General features: G+C 43.4%; 1 protein-coding gene across 2 annotated transcripts in view; it reads left to right on the top strand.

The window, feature by feature from the left end:
- Positions 1-23,539, top strand: part of LYRM9 (LYR motif containing 9) — a 41,695-nt gene that overhangs the window by 9,248 nt on the left and 8,908 nt on the right. The window contains exons 2-7 of one of the 2 annotated variants that reach the window (XR_003530458.1): positions 2,754-2,826; positions 5,539-5,649; positions 16,184-16,308; positions 17,014-17,106; positions 18,303-18,348; positions 20,335-20,430. Coding sequence is in view for 1 of the 2 variants with exons in the window: in XM_027660434.1 (XP_027516235.1) it covers positions 16,192-16,308; positions 17,014-17,106; positions 18,303-18,348 (256 nt within the window). In the remaining variant the exon portion in view is untranslated. The remainder of the gene's footprint in view (positions 1-2,753; positions 2,827-5,538; positions 5,650-16,183; positions 16,309-17,013; positions 17,107-18,302; positions 18,349-20,334; positions 20,431-23,539) is intronic. The other variant, XM_027660434.1, reaches the window with a different exon arrangement.

The raw sequence follows: 23,539 nt of genomic DNA, 5'->3' as shown, positions 1-23,539 counted from the left end.
TAATTTTTTAATATGCTGAAATGTATTAAGTTACACAAAAGAATCCATATTATAGTAATCCTGCACATATACAGGCAAAGAGTACCCAGCGTGCATGGCAGATGGTTTCAAAGGAAATCCTCGAGAGCTAGGATTAAAAAGCAATTTTCAGCAAGTTTAAAATGGGTCTCTATATTTGGGTCACAGATATTAACTCTTTCATTGCAAACAAATGAGGGAGAAGTCTGGCCAGATTATTATGGAAATGTTTCTCCCAGTAAAAGCTGACCAGGTCGTGCTGGGGAAGAAAGGTGTCAGAAGGTCAGTCAATTCTACCCCTGGTCCTGTTCTCACACCAGTGGGAAGCAGAGCTGTGGCAGTACAGAGACAAGGGGATGTTGCAATTCATGGAGTTCATCATTCCACAAACAAACACTGGCAACCCTCTGAAAAATAATGTGTGTGTGGCTTTGATCTCTGTCTGCCCACTGAAGCAGATTTCCAGAAAGACAAACTGATCAGTAAGTTTTGGCATGTTAGGAACAGCAGATTTATGCCTGTTTACATTTATTAAAATTTTACATATAGCATTTTTGTATTCCTTTTGGATATGGCAAGCTTGTATGATGAAGGATAAATATGAAGTTGCACAGCAGTACTGTTGTTCCATCACAGACAGGAAGGGCTCCAAATTTGGCTTGGCAGTCCATCTGCACATGGTAAGCAGGCCTGGGTTTTCTCAGACGTGTTTTAGGGACACACTAGAAATGTATTGTTTGTTTTTGAAGGTTATATTCTTAAATAAACCATACCATGCAGACATTGTTCCAGGCTGCAGCTGTTGGGTGGTGGTGTACAAACATCCAGAAATCCTGTCACCAGGCTGATGCACAGAAGGGATTGAGTGCAGGTCAGCTTTGTACTGTGGGATCAAGAGAAGGCACTGGGCTTTGAGTGGATAAAAATAGCACAGCAAGTTGGGGATTATTGGCTTTAACTAACTTATACCAGCTAGTAACTGTGTTAGGAGTGTAATTCACATTTACATCAGTGCTCTTTATACACTTTGACAGTGCAAAGGAACCTCAAGTTTGACATGAACTAATTTTTCTTTAAAAGACTCTTCTGCTTCCAAAGTGGGAATTCAAGTTAGACCTTAAGCAGTGTTTATCACTGAACAATGAAATAGAGCAACCATTTTATGGAATTGCCAAAGCTCAGCTGGGCATATTTGGAGTAGACTTGGAAAGCTTTCTGAGCCAAGGTGCCTGATGCTCTGCTAAGTGAATTATGAAAGTAACTGCTGGTTTGAATATCAGCCTAAGGAGAAGTTAATTGCATTGCTCTTTGGGTATTACATGGGCTAAAAGTTACCAGTGAAGGACAGGGCACTTCTGAAAGGGCACCTGAGTGTCCTGGTGGGAGAGTTAAATGTGGATCTGCTAAATGTTAATTAACAAAGCTAAATAAGAGGTGTTTTCTGCAGGACTGAGCCAAGGCAGTTACTAGGCATCCTATCTGCTCTCAGAAAAGAAAATTTAGGCAATGGATGAAAATAAAGCAGCTTTTGGTGTTCAGTTCTTGTACCAGAGCTAGAAGGATCAGTAGACTCAGGATGAGCTCTGAAAGCTGCATCTGTTTTTCTGGGTCTTTGTTTCACGTCACCTGTTACAGGAAATCTGCCTGTGTGCATCTTGATATGGCCTTCAGAGGGCAAATAAAAGTGCTGGAATTAGATACCAAAACTTGAGCATCCCAGGCTGTTGTCAGCCATCCCGTGTCACCAAGTTATGATGCTATTAATACCTGGAGAAAAAAATGTCATCCATGACAACAGTTACCTTTGATCCAGTGTTTGTAAATGGAGTTTGGAGTTTTGCCTTGGATTTTTCAAAGACTTGCATCTTTCAAAGGGAGGCAGAACAGATCAGTTTGGAGTCTCTGTCATTGTTATCTTCCAGGATTTTGTTTCAAGTAGTTTTTCAAAGTCTGTGCAACACGATTTGAGATAAAAACCTGATCCAGATGTCTTTGGATAGTCAGAGCAATCCCTTCTCTTGACTACAACAAACTTAGGAGAGGTTCTAAATAAACAAATCAGTGCTGGCTTTAGAAAATGGTTGATTTCCTTTGCTCACTGTGCAGTCAGTGCTCCATAAAGAGGAGCTCCTTGTGTGCACTCAGTTGTCTCCTGGGTCTGAAGCAGTTTTTTTTCTGGGCCAAACCCAATGGAAAGGGGGTAAACTTGTGCAGATCATGAAGGTCAGACAGGTGGGAAACAGAAGCCTGAATTCTCCTGTTATGGGCCAAATGAGAGTCCTCCCAAAACCACACCAGGGTGCAACTCTGGAACAATGTGGGCATGCAGTTAAAATGTGTTCAAAAGAATACTGTAAAGTAATTACTATGTCATTGTACAGAGTTCTGAGTGCTAGAAACCATAGCTACCTTTCTAAATGAGGGAAATGCTTTACCTCTAGCAACTCTTATCAGGAAATATTGAAGGTTCAGTTGCAGTGCTTTGGAATTTCTCTCTACTTTAATCTTTTTGTAGTGTATCGTTATTAAAGTTTCTCTGAGTAGATGACTGAAAGCAATAACCTGTTCGTGTCGAGGCAGTGCACTGATGGCTGAGGTAACTGGTCAGACAAAAGTGAAAGCTTCCATGGGGATAAAATGGGCTTTGGTTGGGCTTCTTGGCACTTCTTTATTGATGGCACTTTAAGTAGTGATTTGAGGAGAAGCAGATAATGAAAATTGATTCTTCTCTGCAGGTCTCTCGCTTACTTTTGGACTTGGACAGACCTAATCTGTGAAGATAATTAAAGTTCCTTTGCTCTGGATGCTGTAAGTGATTTTTTTGTTTGCTTTATGGAAATCATTAGGAGCCTGTTTGCCTCACACAGGGAAAAAGGTGAAAATGCCAAATCATAAAGAAATGGTAAAAATGAAGTTGGTGGAAAATTGATATGTATGACCATACATGTTTGCAGGAAATATTTCTGAACAGCCTTTTGTATTCAGGAACACCCTGTCTGCAGTCCAGCTATGCTGATGAATCCAGTAGCAGAACCCAAATTGCAAATTGCCAGTAAAGATACCAGGGGAAACAATATTTTCATACTTCTGTCAGGACTACAAGTAGATCAGGAATCTTGGCATGGTGGAGGGAATCTCTGTTGCTGTGTGTGTTGTGTCTGGTTGAGAATAAACACCTCAGGTATCAGCATTGACCAAAGTATCATGTGGAGAGGTCAGAGGGGGGAAAAAGCTTGTGAATGAAGAATGTTGCCATTGGCAATGACACAGGGCAGTGGCCCTGGCTCTTAGTTAGCATGGCATATCAGTTCCACGATAGCATAAAAGGAGGTTTGAAATCCCTTTTACTGTTCAAGAGACTCTCCCAGGAAAGACCTGCCAGCCTGAAAGTCTGTCCCTGCAGCACTGTGGCTTCTGGAGCATCTGGGATAATGCTCCCCTGGAACAGGGAATCAGCTGTAGCTGGCACTGCAGGGAGACAGGGTGGGTAGGAGGCTGGAAACAGAATGCCATGGCTTTGATCCTGTGGCAGCATCCCTTGAGGGTCCTTAGGACACAGCTCTCTGCTGGTTAATAGCTACAGGTGTTAACGACACGTTTCTTATTTCTACAAGACTGCCTTTAAAACAGCTGATATTCTTCCATCAATGAAAACATGCAAAGAGCTCTTCATATCCCCATTTTCCCCCCAAAGCTGTGGGAACAATTTTCTGGCTTGTAGAACAAAGAAGTTGAACAGATGACACAGCCAACATCTGCACCTGGCTCACTGAGGAAGCGAATGTTTGGCACAGAGGCTGAACTCCCTTCTGCCAAGGAGCCATGTCAATGCAGTTGTTCAGGGGTAAGGATGGGATAATGTCTTTTCCTTTTTGACTCACTAAAGCTATTTTATTGATCTGTCAAAGTCAAAAATTTGTTGGGAAGGAAAATGTCTTTTCTTTTAAATATCAGAGCTTAATTAATGGTTAATCAAACCTTTTCTAACCAACCCCGTTAAGATTATGATGGTGTATCACTTCAGTTCCAATGGCAGACACATCCCATATGGGTTGCCATTTTGATGGCTTTGAATGGTAATCTGACCCATAAAAGCTGAAGCATAATATGCAAACTGATTTTTTTCTGGCCTGCCCTGTTCTTGGTGCCATCTGTGTTCGGATGGAAACGAGCCTGCTCGAAACGTGGGCTGCCGGTTTGAGCTGATCACAGATGGGTGTTGAAGAATAGCCTCGTGTGCACAAGGAAAGAGGGATGATGCTCCTGAGAGCAGGAAGTTTCACTTGAAACCATATCGTGTCTGCTAAATCCTGTGGCCTATGGAACATCCACCAGACCTTTAACTGAATTCTAAACTTGCATTCTAAAAGTCAAGAAAAACCCTTCAGCTTCCAAACATTGCTCTTCCTCCACACTGCCTTCTGCTGCTGCCATGCCTAATGGAACAGAGTGCAGGAAGCTGGCAGCACCAGATCCTGTCAGGTGTTTGCAGTGCATCCACTCAGCAAAACCAGGCACAGGCAATTATTTCATGAGTTTTGTAGCTACGTGGAGTTTTAATCTGTCGTGTGAATCCTGTTGAAGTCACAGCATTCAGGCTGCCATTTCTGGATTCCTGTCTGACAATTAACCAAAATCTGTGTTGTAGGTGGAGGTGAGTACCCATCCTCTGCTGCTGCATCTCACATCAAAAATTCAGGTGCTTAAGCACCTCATTCTCACTGTGGCACCTCGTGCTTAAGCACCTAGTTCTCAATGAGAACTTAGTTCTCATTTTGAGAGAGCCTGTGCTCTGAAGTTGGAGGCAGACTGACCTTGTCTTACGTGAAACCACAAGAGTCCTGGTACTATTTATAATCCCAAGAAATGCATTAAATAATTTTCCCTGGTTAGGAATATGGTCTACAGAACTGTGATTTATTTTTTTACTCTCCTTAAATCGATTACATTGTTTGAGCGACCGTTTGCTTCGGCAGAAGAGAAGCCCATGGAAGGCAACACTCATCGATGACTTTCATGGTCATGACACACTCGAACATCCCTCTCAAGACGTCTTTAAGCCTTTTATTTCTAGGCTAAATAAACACCAATTTCAGCAATGTCTCATCTACTCCCTTTAATTACTGCTGCTGAGAGAAAGTTTCTGCCAATGCAAATGTGCTATTTTGTCATGTCACATCAAATTGCATCAGCCTTATATTTAGGAACAAAAAGAGGGGGAGGCTGAGACAGGATGTGGCTACAAATGGAACCAAAGGGTTTTCTTAAATATAGGCTGAAAATAGACAATCGAGGCAGTGATGCTTTTTCAAGCAAAAATCCATGAAAGGGAAAATCAAGGCTGTGATGGCAGAATGGCAAAGGAGGGCCGGGCTGTGGGCAGAGGGAGTTCTGGGGGAGGAGGGGGTGGTGGAAGGGAGAGGCTGATGAACTTCTCATTTACACAGACAGCCTTGCCCTGTCAGATCCTTGTGCAGTGGGTTTGGGATGTGTGAGCCCACACCTTGTTCCCCTGTGCAGGCTGAAGTACCTGGGGCTGTTCTTCCCTCCACCTTGTCACGGGCCTGCCCGTTCCCTCAGCTTGGCTCCCCTTCCAGCAGTAACTCAGCTCACTAAACCAAGGAGATTGTGGTAGGTAGGCATAGAGAAAATCTCAGTAGCTGTCCAAACAAATGTAGGAGACTTCAAACAATCCCTCACACTACTTCAAAATGTAGTGTCTCTTCAGAAATAATATTTTTAAAAAATTGTTCTTCAGAAAGTGTTAGCACCTTCCCCATGGAAAACACTTTTTGCCCTCTTGGAACTGGGCACAAAATGATTTGTTGAAATCAAATGCATAAATTATGCATGTAATGGAGCTTGCTTGTAACTGATGAGTCTGATCAGAGCCTGGTGGCAATTAAACTGAGTTCTGAAAGATCTCTGTGTTTGAGAACCAGCAGAACTTGGTGTGGATGTGATCCGGGGGCGTGTGAGCAGCACCTACTTAGCAAATTGGAAACATACTCTTCCTTTCTTACAGCTAAGCACTTGGAATCTCTCCTCAGAAGCAATTGGTGATGTTAGAGGTAATATTTTTGTTCTTGTCATCAAGGATAATAAAAATGCAGTAGAGGCTTAGAAGCTGGTGTATTTAGAGCACTGACAGACCTAAGTCAAGCAGCATTTCAGACGGAAGCCAGAGAGCAGGGGCACCTGGGTCTCCATGGTTAGGTGTCACTGGTCCTTCAGGACTGTGAAACACTGAATATGGTGATGCTGTCAGTTGTTGAATTCTTTACAACAGGCACCCAACAGCCGTGGTGCTGAATCCATGCACTCAGTGCAGCTGGATGCAAACAAGGACAGGTCCCCCAGGCTTTCTGGCCCCACCTGCAGTGTGTGGGGTCTGTGCTGGGGCTGCAGGGGTTCAGGTGGCACAGGGAGCACAGAGAGCCTGGGCTCTGCTCTGCTGCAGGTTTGGGGCTCTGCCTGCCCTGGGTTTGGGTGGGTAAGTGCATCCCCCTGACCTGCCCCTCAGGGGCTGTGTGACAGGGTGTGCTCCCTCCAGGGTGGAGAGAGGAGGGCACAGTCCTGTAGGTTCTTCAAGCATTAATAGATATTAATAGAATTCCTTCTATTTCATTGTTGGTTAACTTCCCAAGACTTAGGAGAACTACATCTGATTTATGCCTCCAATTACTTTTTTCTTTTCGTATATAAGCATTAAAAAAGCCTCGGTAAAATGTGTGTATTTTTGTAGCAGGAAAGCATTTCTGTCATACTTTTTCAAAGCAAATCACAGAAATATTAAATGGGGAAGGAGAAAGATAGTTGTTTGGTTTTTATAGTTGGGGTTTGTTTGTTTTGAGCTAAATAAGTCTGAAAATCCTAGATAAAAACTGCAGATCAAATGAAAAGACTCTGTAAGCATCCTCCAGATTGTTTCTCAAAAAACCACTCAACTGACAACAGTACAACAGGAAAATGTTCTTAATTAATGTCTTCAGTTAAAAGAAATGCATTGTGGATCTCTTAGATATGTTATTAAATCTGCATTGTTTAGATAATAGGATGGGGACAGACACTGGTGCTGAGTGCTGTGTCAAATTCGTCAGGGCCTGCTCTAATTCTAGTGCACTTGCTGGATTTCACAGCTATTTGTCTGGGTACTGGGGTAATTTGGAGGGTTGAGTGAAGCCAGATGACTGTAATGAACTCACTTTGTGCCTTTAAATCATTCTGGGAAAAAAAAAAAAGATGCTATTTATGGGGTATTTTGTATTGTTAAGACTTCTGTTCCTCCTGTCTCTCAAACTTTCTCTGGGCTACTGCCTTTGCACCATCACCAGTAATTACATCAAATTAATTCAGCATAATTGAGTTAATTATTAGCACTGGGGGTTATCAACATGACTTCAATTGAACCAAAGCTTTTATCCCACTTTTCCTGAGGTTTCACCAAATGTAAACAAATCTGAATCATGGGTGAAACTTAAGGCAGCTCCCTTTCCATCCAGTGTTTTTGCCTGTCCTGCCTCACTCCTTCTCTCAGATGGGTGTTGATAAACGAGCTGCAAAGGGAAAAGAATACTCTGGAATTCTGTGTCAATGTCCAATGCTTTAGAAAAAAGGAAATATTTTAATCATCCCAGAGCCATTCGGTCAGAGCCAGAAATGTAATCATGAATAAAAATTCATATATGGAGAGGATGTTGAACCTCGTTTAGCTGACATACATCAGAAAGAATTAAGACATAGGTTCCAAGGATTCAGAGGGTGGTTTTCTGAACAGGGGTGCAATTGTGAATCACTGTAAGACACAACAGCACAATTCCTGGTGTGAGGGGGTAGTTTGAGAACCCGAAGGTTCCTATTCCCAGCTCTGCTGCTGTGTGACTTTGCACAAGCTGCGTAATTTTCTGGAGCACAGTTTCTTTTCTCAGATATTTTTTCTCTTGGAAACCAAAAGCCCTGGGTTGTCTCTTTCTGCTTGTGCTGCACTTTTTGATCTCTTACAGCAAGAGTTCTGAGCTGGACACTGGGATCAAGAGGGAATATGGTTTGAACTTAACTCTATAGACAATAAAAGAAACTTTTCCCCCCTTAACTTCATCTCAGCTGGAGGTATAAATTAGTTTAGGTCCTCAGTAGAGTTGGTGTGTTGTGTCTAATGCATTAAAAGCAAGCCCTGTACCACCAAAAACAAAGGTTCTGCTGAGTTCTGGAGCTGTGTGTATATTTGCAATAGGTTGTTGTGGTTGCCAGCCAGACTTTTCCTCTGTTTTTCTTATGAAAAAGATGTCTTCTTTCTCTTTAAGCTAGACTAGGCCATGGAGAGTGGCAGTGAAGTTTTTGGGCAAACTTGAGCTATGGCTTTAAGAGCTCAGACCTGTCCCTGAGACACGGCAGGCTCTGCCCCATGAGCTGTTGGTATGGAAACAATCCCTGCTTAGGGAGCTGGGCCAGTTACAATCCCCCTAAGAGGCTAAAGGCTCCCAGACTTACATGTCCTGTAATACTGCTGCTTATAAACTTGCTCTCAGGAACAACATGGATCTTGCTCAAGACGTGGTGGGTCAGATTCATCCCTGGTTTAATGTTGTAAACCACAGGCAGGTTTATGCCAGGGAGGGGTTGGCTCAGATTACTGTTATGATTGACACTGAAGGATTGGGAGATGGTGAATTTTAGCAGGTGTGGATCTGGAATAATGAGACAGCAAGTTGTTCCTGATGCTGCTGTGAAGGATAACAGGAATTGGAAGGGACAATTCCAGGACAGATATCCTGTAGATACCAGAGCATGGCACGAGCCCCATCGTCACTAGTGCAGGGATTATGTGCACAGTTAGGGCTGGAAGGGACGTGCTGGGGGAGCAGTAAAAGGACAGGTCCCACTGGACTGGGTTTATTCCCTTGTAGGCTGGGTGTGATGTTTGCACTAAAGGAAGGCTCAAAGGTGTATGTTAGGCATTTTTGGTTCAAAAAACCAATATTTTTTATTAAACTTTAGTCAATAGTGTGGGTCACAGTGACTTCTTTTGCTGTTTTAAATTCTGACTCTCCACCTTCACAAGACTTTTGTACTTTCCTAAGCAGAGCCCTTTTCTGTACTGCTTTCTGACAGCTACTTGTTTTACCCTCTCTTCTTTTTTTTAAAAAAAAGATAAAGTTGGATCACGTGAGCAAAATGAGCCTGTCTTAAAGCATAAAGGTAACATAAACTTTAACCAGTTTCAGTCCTGAGCCAAGTGAGGAACCACGACAAAACCTTCTGTGAGACTCACTACCCTTCCCATGCTTGTCTGTCTCACAGAGTCAGTGTGTTCATGAGTCAGACAGAATGTTTGTGCCCTTCAGAGGCACTTCCATGCCTTATGCTGCCAACTGAGTATCTGTCCTTCAACAAAAGTTGTGGTAGCTTGTTTTGTGCCCAGCTGGAAGTTTTAGAAGGTGATATAAGCCCAGCCAGAAAGTTGTTGCAAACAGTGACATAAAGTAGGAGAGAGAACAATGATTGCTAAAGTGGAACTAAGCACTGGAACATTTCAAAATACAGTATTTACAAGAAAGGAATGAAGGCAGTTTTGGTTTAAAGTTGCACTAAGTTATAACTCAGTTCCTATTCAGGCATAATCCCAAAGGTAAATACTTAAAATTAGACCACTGAGAACAAAATTCCTGTTGACAGCAGTTGAACTGAGCAATTCACAGCTGAGAAGATAAAGTTCTTTTGAAACTATGCCTTTCAGAATTTTCTTTAATCCAGAAGTCATTGTCAGGAGAAAAAAGTAGAGAAGTTTGGATTGGACCTAAAGGAGGGAGATTTCTGTCCTCGCACTAGTGAGCATGCTCCAAAGAATATTACTCTAATTAGTCTGAACATGCCTATTAATTACCCAGAACAGGGTAATCTGGCCTCAGTGTGGGCAGTGTGTTCCCTCACTGGTGTTGGGTTGCAGGAGCCTCAGTGTTTTACGTGCAGTTTGATGTATTGCATGTCTGTGCTGTGTGATACCAAACCGGGGTGTAAGGGAAGACATCTGCTTTGGTTAATTTATCCGAGTGGTCATTATGGCCAGCTCCAGCAATCTTTGTCATCCTCAAGTTTTACCAATTACAGCTTCATATTTGCAGGAGACAACTGGTGAGTGTTGAATAGCATTAGGCCTGATCCTGGTGCTGTAGAACTCCATGAAGGGTGATTCCTCGTTAACAGACAGATCTTTGGGATCTGTCATTAGCCAGTTCTTAATCCCCTGTGTGCTCTATGAATGTCGTGGAAAGCAAATATACTGCAGGGCTGTGCCCCCAGATTGTGCTGCCCTGGCACTGTCACCTGCCTCATGCATCCAGCAAAGCATAAAGGGGAGAAGAACAGAAATAGAAGTGAGCAGAACAGGCCTGGCTATCATCACTCAGGCAATGGGACTTTGCAGATCATATTTAGAAAGGACAAAATCCACAACAATGACCGGCCACAGCTCGTCAGAAGCGATCACATCAAACCAGCAGATCTTAATAAAAGCCCAGCGTGCCAGAGAGATGTGTTTCTGGGGAAGTGACTGCAGCATTGTACGTGCTCACCCACACAGGAGGGGCTGCAGCTGCAGGCAGGCCTTGCCCAGGGCTGTGCAGAGTGGCTGTGACCGGGTGGGAGGACGGGGCTGCTTTGCCGGGGGCAGCAGAGCCCATCGGGCCACCGTGACCTACTGGGGAATGAGGGAACAGGAGACAGAGCCACAGGGAGGGCTGGCTGTGCTGGGGGCAGTCAGAGCCTGCTCTCACAGGCCTGTTCTGCATTTACCAGCTGGGAACCTGGGAAACCTGGAAGGGAGGACGGATGTGACCAAAGAGTAAGAATCCTTCTGGGTAGCAGCAGTTCACTTGGGTGTTCCTGGACTGATGTCAAAACATGAACCAGGATGTTTTGTGGTTAAAGAGGTTTCAAGAGGCTTCCAATTTCGGTCTTATTTTGGTGGTTTGATTATTACTTTCCTGGGATCATGAAGTCTGACGAGGATAGGGAATCGTAAAGTCCTGGGTTAGGTTTCTAAAGGTGTAATACTTTGAGGTAATAAAACACATCTCCAGCCTGTGTACGGGAGGAAGAGAGGGAAGAGGGAGCCAACCTGTGAATAGCAACAGCTCAGGTAACTCTTGCAGTCCTTTAATTAATGCTTCCAGTCTCTGGAGCCCAGCTTTGGTGGCTGTTTAACTAGTCTGGAGGGATTAGGATTCTAACTGTTGAACTGTGGGGAATTGCTTAAAAAACAGTCACAATAGCAGAAAAAAGAAATGAACTGAGAGCAGTGGCGTGGTAGCATCTCTGCATCACTGAGGTTCAGCTGTGCACGGGGTCAATTGCCAAGCTGCTAATGCAGAGTGAAGATTAATTGGCTTTGGTCAGCCTTTGCTTCACTATCTGAATATCATTATCAGGAATGTAAATGATTATGCAATGCAGAGAAATGCCACAATAGTCTCAGTGTCTCCTTTTATACTTGTCTCTTTTTGAACAGGGCTTTATCTAAATGCAAATGTGATTTCAGCCTTCTGATTAGGACATTATACAGTCATCCATTCCAGAAAAGCACAATTAGCGGATTATTTTATTTCTGACTCAACAGTTCTTGGTTTAGATAGTTTGTTTGTTGTGCTGTGCATGATATTTAAGTTATCAGAAGGAGATTTACATTATTAGTCAGGATTATAGCCAGATTTTGTGAGGTCGAGGGTTTTTGCTTGGCAGATAAAAATGGTAACATTTGTGGGATTCAAGGGGCGATGTTTTTAGAACAAAAGGCAACAGTACAGATTTTTACAGTGCTTCATTGTGTCAAGGAAGGGGCAAATTACGGCAGTAACTGTGCAAATTCTCCAGTGCTTTGGGATGTACAAGGGCAGAGTGGAGCCTTACCTGTTGTCAGGATCTAGTCCCTGTTGTGGTGAGCTCATGCAGGGCCCCAGTATCCTAGAACTGGGGCAGGTCATGAGATCATTTCTTATTAAAGAGCCATTTTACCAAAATAGCCATCAAGTTTTCTGTGTGCTGTGGTATGATATTGCCAAGATTGAAATTACATTCTCAACAAAACACAGATCTTTGGTGATAAACTTCCCCAGGAAGCTTGTCCATTTCACAGCATTTGTAGCATTTTTGGAGCTGAGAATCTGTCAGAACTCAGGGTTTATTTTTTTCATTTGAGTATGGGAGTCTCATGCAGTTTAGGTTTGATAAAAGACATGGTGAAAATTTCCATCTTCAAATCTGTTAGAAAGTCCAGTACTTATGGGAAGGTGGAGAATTTTTTTCCCCCCAAAATTCATCGTTGCAAGTGTATTTGTCAGGTGATGTGGATTCAACAGCTCATCATTTTCTTGTGAAAAATTACTGCAGTGGAAAATTCCCAGTTATCTATAGTGAAACAACATTTTCAGTTCCATTGATCAGTTTAATCTTTCCACATTCATGTGTTTCCGTGCCTGGCTCATTGCTCTCTCCCAGAGCTGCTTTTCTTTCTGCTGGGCCAAGCTGTCCTGGGCAGTCCCAGCACATGAGGGATCTCTGCATTTGTGACAGGAAATCTATTGGACCACTTAGGTTTAATTAGAGCACAGTGACATATGAGGAGTCTACACATCAAAGCCTAGAAACAACTCCACAAATTGGCTCTAGTGCCAAAGTGTATTTTGGGATCTGTATTGAATTTTGGGGTGTTTCACTGCATTTAGTGGGAATGTGTGAAATACAGGGTCAGGTTCTTAGGGTCGGTGGGACTATAGCCATTCTTACCAGCTAAGCATCTAACCCAAAAAACCTGTGTGTAAAGTTACATTTAGGTTCAGGTCAACTTGAATCCAACTATATATTCCAGATTTCTGTGTTGGATGATAAACACCTTGTTCCCATAGGAACTCACTGTGGAAGTAGCTGGTTGAACCCTATGCCCAGTCCTAATTTGCACTGGGGTCAGAGTTGAATGTGGACCCGAGGCATCTTTTAAGCTGCCACAGAGTGGAGTGAGGGGTTAACTCAGCCCCAGGTGCAGGATGGGCTGTGGATTCTGCTCACTTGGAGCTCTCCCTGCCTGCTGGTAAGTCCTGGTTGGGGATGGTAATGCCCTGAGCTTCCACAAGGGATCTCTTCACCTCCTGTCTCTAATGTGCACGTGGCTTTGTCATTTCAACCAGCAGGACTTACCACTGGAGCAATTTTTTCCTTCCATAAATCCTTTTCATTTAAAAAAAGAGTGGATTTTGATGTTTCTCATATATTTTATTTATTTTAGGCAAGCTGAATTTGAGATATAGTATCCAGATCCCAACTTTTTCTACACTCCAGATTATGGAATGGGTCTATTTTTATCTTATTGTTATTAATCTACATTATTTTCAAATACCCACTTTAAAGGTCCTTCCCAACCCAAACCATTCCATGATTGCATTTCTATTTTCAAACTAGGACACAGACTTGGAATCATCCTAGCTAATTTAGGCTTGTAACTGCAGAATCTAGTTTTGCTGCTCCTTCTGTGTTTCATGGAGAGAAGGGCAGGGATTAATTCAGTCTGTGTTATGAGTCACATTTTGGAGTTGCTTATCTTTCTGCTGCTTGGAGGGGAATGCAGGAATCTCTGCTGACTACTGGGTGTGTAATCACCTCCTGTACTTGAATGCCAAAGTGAAATGAATCCAAACCAAAAATGCATGGAGCTGACACCCAGCATAGGTTTCATTGCAGAGAGAAAATTATATTTCAGAGAAAAAAGCATTGGAAGAAAACAAGAGATGAACATGTTAAAGCCTGGGGGTATTTTGATCTGTATTCCAAGCTGAACTCTTTAGCTAAAGCCACAATTAGCACATCCTGTGTGCTTGGAAAGTGAGGGAGCATTAAAGTAGGCAGACTGAAGCCATTTTGAAAAGTCAGTTCTTGGTCTGTATTTCTCAATTTTTGTAGTATCTTTCTGCCCTACATATGGGGCTTTTTTTAGAACAGTATCCAATTCCTGTAGTGTGTGAAGCCAAATGGCTTTTATTAAACAAATAAGGAAAAACAGAATCAAACAAGCAGAATGAGAAGACTGCAGCAGCAGCAGCAGCATAGAGCCAACTTATTGCCCTCATGATGGAAGATTGGTTTGCTAATTGTTCATGAAAGCTAATGGAAACCATATTTAGGCTGTGAATAATTCTCAGGAGGGATCATTGTGGAGTCTTACCTCATTTCTCACACTTTCCTGGTAGAACATCTCAAGTGTTCCAAAGCAGACACACCTCAGGAAGCTCCAAGTGCAGAGAGTGGTGGTCAGGTGTAGGTCCTAGAGCAAGGTGGGACTGACTCCTTGGGATGAGGGAGCTTTGCTGGCACACCACTCACCTCCCAGGGGCTGCTGCACACGGATACTTTGGCAAAGGGCTTTGATTATTCAGGGTGTTGCTAAATGGGTTTTGAGAAGGCACAAATGAACTGCACAGAACCCATTTCAGGTGTAAGGGAAGATGGCAGTATAAGTGAGGAGGAAAGGGATTCTGACATACATCCTTCAGAGGTTTCTGCCTCTTAAGCCCATTGTGCACCTTAGAATTAGTTTTACTAATTTGCATCATCAGCTCATGAGACAGTCACTCTTGTAAGTGCTTCCTTGAGACAGCCATCTTACCCCTTGGAGGCTGGAAAAGCTTTTTCTGAAGTGTCACCAGACCCTTCCCTGGGGGCTTCCAGAACACCCAGTGGCCATGATTCCCTGTGTTTCTGCAGGTCCCTGCAGAGCTGGTGTTCCAAAGCAGCCTGTGCTCCGTCAGTCTGCACAGAGCCAGGCTCCTGTCACCTCCTCCCTGCTCCCAGCACACCTGTGGGCTCCTCCTCCAGCCTCAGCCTGGGACGTGTCATTGCTGTGCCTCACACATTCCTGGGGGCAGGAAGGTTTTCCTGAGCTCTGGGTGTGCCCACAGCTCTCTCACCTGTGCAGTGGATCAGGAGTTCTGCCCCTGCAACAGCTCCTGCTGCTGTTATTACAGGATGTACTTTGGATTCAGAAAATCAATGGAAGCTGGAGCTCACACAGCCCTTCAGCAGGGACCAAACCCTGGGCTGGGGTGCTCAGATGTGACTCTGGTGGGGGTCTGTGCCATGAGCAAAGCGACCTCCTCGAGGCACATTTCATTTGCTGAGAATACAGATTACAGTGGTACATATCCCATTGCAATGGGTATTTATAGGTGCATAATGAGGAGATTTTATCCACTGCAACAAGATCTAGTCTGTGCAAATATACAGCCCAGGCATGTGATAGCTGTGGTGTTCTACTCCAAAATAAATGTGGCTGAAGAACTTAAATTACTTAAGAAAAAAGAAAAAAATGTTCCAAATAATGAGTAAGTATCATAACAGGTACTAAAATAATGCCACGCACCTACTTCATTATTCAGTTGCTTATTTATTATCTTTATTCTTTAAAGTAATGATATAAAATGCTTTTTTCCAAATGTTAATTTAGTTCTCTGCAGATGGCAACCATCTGTTAAATGACAAGGCATTTACAGTCTTTGATTAGCACTTTATAGAGCTTGGATGAACTTATTGTTACAATATTTAAGTATAGTTATGGAGTTGAAACTTGGTAGATTTGTTCTTTTCCTGTTGCTGTTACCAAAAAAATGGAAAATTTCAAACCTGACAATGTTTTTGCCTGTCTTCTCCTTTACTTATCTATGTTATTTCAAGCTGAAGCCTTGACATTCTTTGCAGAAGGACAATAATAGGAAATATTGTTAAATTCCAGTACCACTTGTAGCAATTATGAGCGTTCTCATTCTGGAAAGTCACCATGTGGATAACTCTTAGGGATGCTCAAGGAAAGCAGTTGGAGGACTCAAAGTATCATGGAAACTTTCTGTGGGCTGCCCCACAGCTTTGTGTGCCTGCACCAGGTTCCACGGGGGTCTGTTTGTGAAATGCTGGGATCCCATCACAAGTTCCCATCACAAGTGATGTGACTGCACGAGCTCCGCTCTTTGGGTTTGATACCTCGGGCAGCGACAGCTTCAAAAGCTTCTGCGAGCCACGCTGCTGATCCTCCATTCCCCGGCCCTGTTTTCAGTGTTTCATGTTATTTGCGCTGTGGCTGTGTGTCCTCAGTGCCCTCCCTGAGGTGCTGTGTGTGTTTGTCCCGCAGCCGGGGCGATGCCGAGCGCGGAGCGGGTGCGGAGCGCGGTGCAGCTGTACCGGTACCTGCTGCGCTGCTGCCGCCGCCTGCCCGAGGGGAGCGTCCGCCAGCACTACAGACACGCCATCCGCCAGGTCAGAGCCCTCGCTGCCCTTCACGGGGGGCTGGGGGGCTTGGTTTCCTCCTACTACTCTTTGCACCAGCTTTTTATAACTCCTGGCACTTGAAAAAAATGATACCGACTATTCTTTTGCAAGCTTGAGACATGAGTGGATTTGAAGGGTTATAGTGGGAGTATGTGAAGGAGCATTACTTTTTGTGTGCTTCTGAAACATTCTATTTTTATTGGCTTTCATCTCTAATACTTTTCTTAGTCAAGAGGATGAACAATCATTCCTTACTCCATAAACTCATCTTTTAGGGCCAAACTTACTGGTTCCTTGTCAGTCATTTTTTAATATATATATATATATATATATCTATATATCTCCTACCCCCCTGGCTGGGTAAATCTCGTCTGACTGTTCATATTCTGTACTTCATATGGAAATGATTTCATGCCTTTGATCATACCTGTTGTCCCATGTCTCTCCAGTTTTAACCTACCAGACAGTTTCAGTTTTTGTTGATGATGTATGAAAAGAGTAAAATACTTCACATGAAATTCCATACGACCAGATTTGTTAGGGAAATAGCATGGCCAGGTGCTACAATGTGTACCTTTACCTTTCCAGACCAACAGTTTATTTTGCATCAAATATTTTTCTGAGATTTAAAAGCAATCCTTATTTTGACAATTGTTGTGTTGCCTGGTCCGTGTGACACTTGGAATGTTGCAGAGTTTCAAAGTTCATGCTGATGAAGATGACCCTGAGCGAATCCAGCAGATCATTAAAAGAGCCATTGAAGATGCTGACTGGGTGATGAATAAAGTAAGTGCCTCAGATTGTCTGTGTTTTGGTTTCTCCCAGTTTAAAACAAGAAGAAAATGTTGGAAAGTGAGTTCTGAACAGGCAATTTTTGTGTTGACCTGGACATTGAAGTGTCTGGGTGAAAGGAAATACCCAACCAATAGGGATTGTGGCAGCTCTTGTTTAAAAAAATCTCTTCATCAATATAAACTAAAGATTGTTTTTTTCAGAACAAATAACAATTTAAGTTGGTGCCTGTGTCAGTCTTTGTTTCCATGAAGAATTCTGTTAAATTTCAGCAATGGTGGCTTGTATAACCCTATTATAGGAGAAAAAAACCCAAAATACAGCATTTTGAAAGCCATAAATTGATATGCAGCATCTGCCTTCCTGACAGATTCACTCCTTGTAGGCACTTTATATGAACTTCCAGAACTGTTGTTTTTTCTCAGATCTTGCCTGTGGCTGCAGAGGTCAGGGGCAAAGCTGTGGTGCTGGGCTTCTCTGTGCCACAGTTCTCACCCAGTGGATCTGCCCCTGTGCTGTCACAGCACTGGAAGATGCCACTCAGGCTGGTTTGTCAGATAAAAGAATGGGGATCGTTCATGTTAGACAGCTGAGAGTCACCTGTGCTTCCTGGGATTTGAGTCTGGCTGGGGAGTGTGATATGTTAACGTTGAGTATAAGGAAACAAGTCAGAAGTTCAGCTTCCTCTAAGTATCTGTTGCTTTTAATTTACCAAGTGACTGTTAAATCCTTCTCTCTGCCAGTCCATGAAATCCAAATGAGAATTGTTACAGGAGCAAGCAGAGATTAGTCACAGATTATGAAATTATAGCAGTAGCCAAATCCCAGCAGTAACAGCCTAGTCAATAACTGTGCCTGAATCTGATTTTATTCTCCTACAATTAGAATTGTAGGCTCATTCTGAAAGGAAGAGAATAGGCTCATTCTGCTTCAGCCACAGAGGCTGTAGTCTGGTTCTGTGGAAAGCTGGTGGTGTGAGAGGAGGGGCACACTCACAGTGCCTGCCAAGGAGCATTAGTTTATATTGCAGAGAGAAAACCTGTCAAATGTCAATCTAACTTAAAGGAGACAAAGGTAAATTTATGTGGATCATGAAGAGGGTTGTAAATCTTTGTCAGCATGAACTGTTACTTAGTTATGTGCTTTTTCCCACAAAAAAATTTTCGTCTGTTACTATTTTTTTTTTTCAGTATGAAAAACAGAAGAAGAAGAAGGATGAAGACAAGAAGGACACTGGTAAACATCCTTAGAGGACTTGCAGTCAAACCCAGTGCTGTATTAGAATTATTGCCTGAAGTTTTCTCTTAGATACTACAAATACAGTAATTTATATCTCACTGGAATGTCATGAAGCTAAATTAATATTTCTGAAGCTATTTAAGTGTGTAAATGAAAAGGCACAGTCGAGGTTAAAACTATTGCCTTGTATAATCACAAATTTTAAGTTAAAGCCCAAACTTGTCTAAGCTTTGAGTAACTTCCTCCATTGTGTGTTAGGCCTGGATCAACCCTGGCAGTGTGTGAGACACATTTTGCAGGTTCTTTGGTGACAAGGCTCCCCTGCATCAGCCACTGTGGATTTCGGTGACTGAGCAGTTCAGCTCGTGTGTGTGTGACACTGATGGCAGCTGTCACTCTGAGAGGTCACATCCTCCTCTGTGGGGACCAGAGGTGTGTTCAGAGTGAAGCAGAGGTATGACCAGAGCACAGGGCTGGGTTTGATCCAACAGCAAACTCAAAAGCCTGGGCTGCTGAGGGGAGAGCATGCCACGAGAACTTTCACCCCTTCTGAAGGCTGAACCACAGTCATTTCCACTTGCCCGTCCATGCTACGGCCACATCTTCCCTCTGCTCTGTGGGCTCTTGGACTGCTGGCTGTCTCAGTAAAGTCAGGGGCTGTCACTGCTCTCTGAGCTGCCACGGGAACAGCCCCTGCTGGGTCGGGAACAGCTCCTGCTCGGTCGGGAACAGCCCCTGCTGGGTCGGGAACAGCCCCTGCTCCCTCGGGAACAGCCCCTGCTGGGTCGGGAACAGCCCCTGCTCGGTCGGGAACAGCCCCTGCTCCCTCGGGTTCGTGCCCGGGGCAGTCACTGCCCGTGCGATGCTGTACGGCTCAAAGGCCTGCACGGCTCTTTGGAACACAAAATAAATGTCCTTTCAAACTGGGAGTCCCTGTGCGTTTCCAAAGGCCGTCTGTCTTTCCGCTGCCGGGGTGGGTTTTGCGGGGTGGGAGCGCGGTCGGTCCCGCCGCAGTTCCGCGCTCCGCCGGCGGGTGGCGGGGCGGGCCCGCACAAATTGCTCGCAGCACCCGCAGAGCTTGGGAAGCGCTGGATCAGAAATGGGGCTGTAAGCGAACATCTGTATTGTACCAAAAAAACCCTTTGTCTCTGATAGCATTAACCCTCCTCTCCAAGAATTCCTGTCCTCTTATTCTTCCCTCTGCCATCACCACTGTTGTTCCTCTCTCTGCTCCCACGTCTTTCACATCACCTTATACACCCTTAACTTTTATTGTCCTTGTTTTACATATTCCTCAATTCTGTTCTCATCTTATCTCTCTACCCCACTTATTTCTTCTCTTCAAATCCTTTTCAGTCAAGTGCATCAGAACATACTCAGGTGTTATGCTGGGGCCAGCCTTCTGCTTCATTTCAGGTAAAGCAGGAAGGTAATAGAGTTTCTCAGCAGAGCAGGTGTTTTTCTATGTAAGGAAAGCCTCTTGCGTAAATTTTTTTGAAAGTGCAGTCATTTTGGTTTAAACTTTCAAAATAATTTGGTGTAAGGTAGAACACAGAAAGCTTCAACCTTGGCAAGGCACAGAAAGCTTGACCAACAAGGAATATCCAGTGTGATACTGAACACTAATAGAAAAGCTCCAGCATTTTTGATAGCAGCTGTCTGAGTGTGCTGCCTCTGATCAGAGCAGCACACAGGTGACCCCTGCTGTACTCCAGGCCTGTGCTGTGTGTTTGGTCTGCAGCTTGGAGATGCACCGAACTTTGTATCACTGCAGCAGTGAAAATTACAGCCTTAGTGGGATTAGCAGTGTATGGAAACATGGCAGTTTCCTGAACTTTAAATGTAGAGTGCTCAGCAACCCTCTATGGCTTTAATTGCCTGACTTTTGATAGTGTGAGACGTAATATTTTGTTCAGTTACAAAATAGGATAATTACATGTGTTTAAATCACTCTTACATGCCTGTTATTTAATTTATGGCTAGTTCAGGAGTGAAAGCACCAAGGAGCTGGAAGATGCAACTGGGACATGTCTGCAGCTCCAAATGTCCAAGGTGCCAGCTGAGAACATCAGACCAAAGGTATGATAGAGGAACTGATATGGGAGGACCAGGATCTGGGAATTTTAGGTTTTGGAAAGTGGTGGAGCTTTCAGTTTCGGTAGGGCACAGAGGAGGGACATGGTTGGTGAGCAGGAGACATCATGACTAAATATTTTGATAGGAGTGATTCAGCTGGAGGGCATGAGGATATGTCTGAGGGATTTTTGTTGGGGGTTTTTTCATACAAATATAATCTGGTTTTCAAAATAGTAACCTTTTAATAGAGCAAAAGTGTGAAGATTACTTACTCAATATACAAATAATTTTCTTGAGGAGAAATGATGCAAACAACTATTTACTTCCCTGAAAGTGAAAGTAATACCGGTGTCTCAGACATGTCTCTGTAGTGACTGGGCTGAAGAGTCATTCAGCTGCAGAGCTGAGGCTTTTGTGTTTTCAAGACATTATACAAATTCCATTCTCCAGCAGCATAAGTTGAGTCCCAAGATGTTATGTTAACCCAGATGTAGATGAGAACCTGAACTCCGAGAGGAGATTTGGGCAGAGCTTCAATACTTTCGACCAAAATTATTATTCAGAAAACTTCTGCTCCGAAGTCGTTGAATCCTGGACTTGGCCAAATTTACCACTCACTGACCTGTGTGACTGGAGTTCTCTTCACCTTTGTTTGAGCAGCTTTCTGCCTCTTTGCCACCCAGCCCTGCTGAGCCTCAGGAATGTTCCCTGTTCCCAATGCCAGCGATCACTGCCAGCGGCTCTAATGGGGCCCACTGGGAGACAGAACATGGCCACAGGCAGCTGCTCCTGGGTTCTCTCATGGCAATGGGGATCAGAACATCAATCCCAAATACACTGGTGCATCTGTGCTTCCATTTTCAGTCATCCAGAATCTCTGAGCATGAAGCTGGCAGATCAAAGAGTCTGTGTTGTGCCCTGAAATTACTATTGCAGAGGCTAAAACAGCTCCTGGTGTTCATTAAGCTGGTGACAAGGCAAGGCATAATGTCAGTAAAAGGAGACAAACCCATTTGGAAGCTTTAGTTTCTCTTACTGAAATGAGGAACCCATTTCTGCCCGAGTTCTGGTAAGTGATGGCCTGCTGATAGGTGATTGCAGTAGCTGGATGATTAAGGGCTGGTCAGAAGGTTGTGTCGTGTGTCCAAGCCCCGTTTTTGTGGCCTCCCTGGTGACTGCTCCTGCAGTAAGTGATGCCAGCATCAGTTTCAGTGTGGAATAGGATCCTGTGCCCCCACCTAGCCCGGGGTTTGCATTGTGTTTACACAAATGTAATAACTACATTCTGCTAACAACACTTCTGCAGCTGGTTACAGTAAGATCTTGAGTCAATAACTTCTCCTAAGTACTCTACAATTCAGAGTTGAGTGGACTTAACTCTTCAAAGGTTGTGTACAGGCAACTCTTGGTTAAGGAGGTAGAGAGTTTCACAGGAGGCTTGTTATACAAGACAAACATTAGACCAAGGAAAGACAGTTGGGAGACTTGTGTTTAACAGGGTGAAATCATGCTTTACATTCTTGCAGTATGGAGAAACAAATCATTTAGATCATGTTACAGACTTATCAACATCCAGTCTAAGGCCAGAACCAATGCTGGTGCTGCACTTTCTGTTCTGTGTATACATGACCTTGGGAACCTAAAGCTGAAATTATGTGGAAATAATCTGTACATTACAAAAATGGAACTAACGTGCCTAAAATGGAGCAGTGGCAGTGGTTGGTCAATGTGTTTTGTTTAGTGTTTTGGTTCCTGCTCTTAAGCTCTCAGACAGATGGTAAAGACTGCTTTGGTTATTGCCAGCGTTGGAGCCTCATGTAGAAACTTTCTGTCTAGTGAAAGTTTTTCCCTTTTTTTTAATTTTTTTTTAAATTTATTTATTCATTTCAGGTTTTGGTATGGAAAAGGTTGTGTGAGTGTGTGATTAATGTAAAATACAGGATAGCATTCTGCTCTTCACGTGGCTCAAGACACATGTACCTCTGCTCACATTCCTCTGTCAGAAGTGTTACTGATTTCAATTCACTCTCACCACCGAAAGTCATTTGAGCTCTGTGGGTACTGAATAGAATTCTTCCAACCCAGGCCAGGCCTTGCTTACCACCATTTGTCAGTAATTGAATGTTCTTTAAATCATTCTTTAGCACTTTGTAAACTCTTTCTCACTTGGTTTGTTATGTCACAGGCTTTTTGTTTAGAGACACTTGAGCTTCAGGATTTGATGCTAAACAAAAACCTCTCTTCCATAGTGTTTGGCTCATTTTCAAATGTCATAAGGAAGTGATCTTTACTGTGATACTGTACAGAACAGGAATACACACTATTTCTGGGAGAAACAAATAATATTCACTCTGATCTTTTTTAAAGGAAACAGTTTCTTATTTGTAATAGCTTTTAACTTGGCATGATAAATTGTACCTTCATATGAAGCTCTGATAAGCTGCAAACTGAACAGGCAGCAAAACATCTGTGAGTCTTAAACATTCAGTATCATAATATTTATTCCTTATGAGAGCCCTTGGCCTTAAACTGTAAGAAGGAGTCTTTAGAGCTTTATGCTCCACTACGTTGTGTCCCTCAGTGTCACCCCAATTAGCAGAGGTGTGTTTGAGGTGAGCAGTCTCCTGGCCAGAGCAGTGTTCTGAAGCAAGTCACTGACACCCAGAAATGGCTGGACAGGGACCCACAGTGGCCACTGAGTTAGAGCCTTTCCTGCAGCCTTCCCTGCTGCTCAGAGCTGATGGATTTCTGCTGGAGCTCGGGCCAGCTGGTACATCTTTCAACTTTTGTATTATTTGATTAATTTATCTTATAATTCTGTCAAGCCATATTTTATGAAATAGTGTTAACTGAAGTATACAATAATCATCAAGTACTTCTTTCAGCTTGTGATTAAGCAGGGCAGACACATTAACTTTTAAAAAAACTCTGCTCTTTGAAGAGTATTTTCCTCATAATTGTGTTTGATATTTAAAATAGTTTTTAAAAGTTTAGAAGCAGAGGGAGGCATCTGTCACTTGCAGCTACGAGCTTAACAATGTTTGTGTTTGTTGCTGAGGGAGAGGCCCCTGGCATTGCTCACTTCACTGCTAGGGTCTAAGGGGACAGTTCT

This window comes from Corapipo altera, unplaced genomic scaffold (assembly GCF_003945725.1).
Source record: "Corapipo altera isolate COAL_440 unplaced genomic scaffold, ASM394572v1 271, whole genome shotgun sequence".
Lineage (NCBI taxonomy): Eukaryota > Metazoa > Chordata > Aves > Passeriformes > Pipridae > Corapipo > Corapipo altera.
The sequence above is the reverse complement of the archived record's forward strand: the minus strand, read 5'-3'. Positions and strand labels throughout refer to the sequence as shown.